We start from the raw sequence: 1974 nt of genomic DNA on the forward strand, positions 1-1974 counted from the left end.
AGGAGAGACCTAAGTGGGTCACTCACATAGTGAGGCCAGGCCCATGTGTTGGGATCACCACCACCCTCCCTGGGCAGGGGAGGGGGGAGGCAGGATTCCTGAGGTGACTGTCCTGACTGCTCTGTGGTATCTGTGCCTGGATAAGACTCTTCCTGCTCAGTACCCTGCAGTGAGATTGGAGCCATCAAGTCCTTTTCTGGTTCTGGGCTTTTCCTGCTGTCTAGAGTTGTTTTTGTCTGTCCCAGCCTGTGTGTTCCATGGGGCAAGGACTAGGTAAGTGAGGCATGGCCCTGAGAGGCCAGCCAGGAACTCACTGAGACATGCGGATCGCACACCTTCTTGACGCAGCCTGAGTAAACATGCTGACATTTTCAAAAAGGTTGTTGGAAGGGAAGAGTAATCCCAGCATTTAGGAAAGTGTTACCTTTGGGAGGGAGGGATGGGTTCACAAGCAGGGAAGGGTGTACGGATGGCTTTAACTGTGGAAATGTTTGATTTCTTAAGCTGGGTTATTGATGCACAGGTGTTCCTTGTATTAGTGTTTCTCCCTTCTGTATGTCTTAAGTGTTTCATGCCAGGTTTTTTGGAAAAGGTAATAAGGGCTTACTTAATCCATACGCTGCCGTTGATGTGATTGCCAACAGCCAGTGTGGAGAGAAGCTGCCTCCCTCCACCACACTTTCCTGAGAGAATCTTGCTGGTTGCGTGTCCCCAGTGGGCCCTGGACGCTCTCTCTCTCGGTTGGTGGGCCAGGCTCCCTGTGGCAGGTCAGCTGTGCTCACCTGTTCAAGCATGTTAGATGCCTTCCACACCTAGAGAAACTCTCTTCCCCGATGAGGATCTGGGTGTGAGGGACAGGGCTGAGCAGTGCACTCGTCTGTCACCCACTAAGCCCCGACCTGTAGCCCATTAGCCAGCCAGGACTAACTCTTAGGTAGCGCTTACTGTGTGCTTGGCACTTAGGTAGTGCTAACTGTGTGCCAGGCAGTTCCTTGAGCATTTTTCATGTCATTGCTTGTCCAGTCCTCACAGCAACCCCTGAGGCAGGTGCCATTATTCTCCCCTTTTACAGGTGGGGAAACTGAGGCCTGGGAAAGTAAAGTGATTTGCCCAAGTTCTTCCAGCTGGTAAACAGCGAGGGCACTCAAGCAGTCTGGCTCGAAGCCAGACCCCATGTGAGGGAGGCGAGGCAGCCATCCCTGTGGGGAGGTCAGGAGAGGAGGACCAGGGACTCTGAGAACCATGTCACAGGAATCTTTAGCTACACTCCTGAACATCTATCCCCCCATTCCCCAGAGGGGAAGCTCAGAGGCAGGAGCCTTCTGAGAGAGCCCATTCGTATTTGGAAACCCCGACTTGCCATTGATGGGGTGTCTGTCCCCTTGAGCGTCTTGCCTGAGGGGAGTGAGGCTGCCCTGGGCTTCCTGCTGGAAGCTGGGAGGACATGGCTGTGGGTGTCCTGTCCCCTCCTCTAGCTCAGTTTGCCCAGCTGGCCCAGCTGAACCCCCAGGAGCGGCTGAGCCGGGAGACGGCCCTCCAGCAGAAGCAGGTGTCACTGGAGACCTGGCTGCAGCGCGAGGCCCAGACGCTACAGCAGTACCGCGTGGTGAGTGGGGCCCTGCATCCTCCCCACAGCAATAGGGGTCCCACCCTGAGCTCTCTGGGGACCAAAGGCCTCGACAGAGCCAGGAGGAGAGCAGGACCCAGGAGAGCGGGTAGCCAGGTTCCCGTGGGTGAGTGAGGCGGAGCAGGTCCAGGAGAGGGCAGACCTGTGAGGAGCTGGTCAGGCCCCTGTACTTCTCAGTAAGGCCCTGCAGAGTTGTTCTCGGGAATCCAGAGGGCCTGCTCTCCCCTCTGCCCCCAGGAGCTGGCCGAGAAGCACCAGAAGACCCTGCAGCTGCTGCGGAAGCAGCAGACCATCATCCTGGACGACGAGCTGATCCAGTGGAAGCGGCGACAGCAGCTGGCTGGGAA

The 1974-nt window shown here is 56.6% G+C and overlaps 1 protein-coding gene across 1 annotated transcript in view; it reads left to right on the forward strand.

The window, feature by feature from the left end:
- Positions 1 to 1974, forward strand: part of LOC101354148 (signal transducer and activator of transcription 5B) — a 57909-nt gene that overhangs the window by 41379 nt on the left and 14556 nt on the right. Inside the window, exons 6-7 of the mRNA XM_023725264.1 lie at positions 1476 to 1606; positions 1865 to 1966. Of these exons, the coding sequence (XP_023581032.1) occupies positions 1476 to 1606; positions 1865 to 1966 (233 nt within the window). The remainder of the gene's footprint in view (positions 1 to 1475; positions 1607 to 1864; positions 1967 to 1974) is intronic.

This window comes from Trichechus manatus, unplaced genomic scaffold, assembly GCF_000243295.1.
Source record: "Trichechus manatus latirostris isolate Lorelei unplaced genomic scaffold, TriManLat1.0 scaffold00294, whole genome shotgun sequence".
Taxonomy (NCBI): Eukaryota; Metazoa; Chordata; class Mammalia; order Sirenia; family Trichechidae; genus Trichechus; species Trichechus manatus.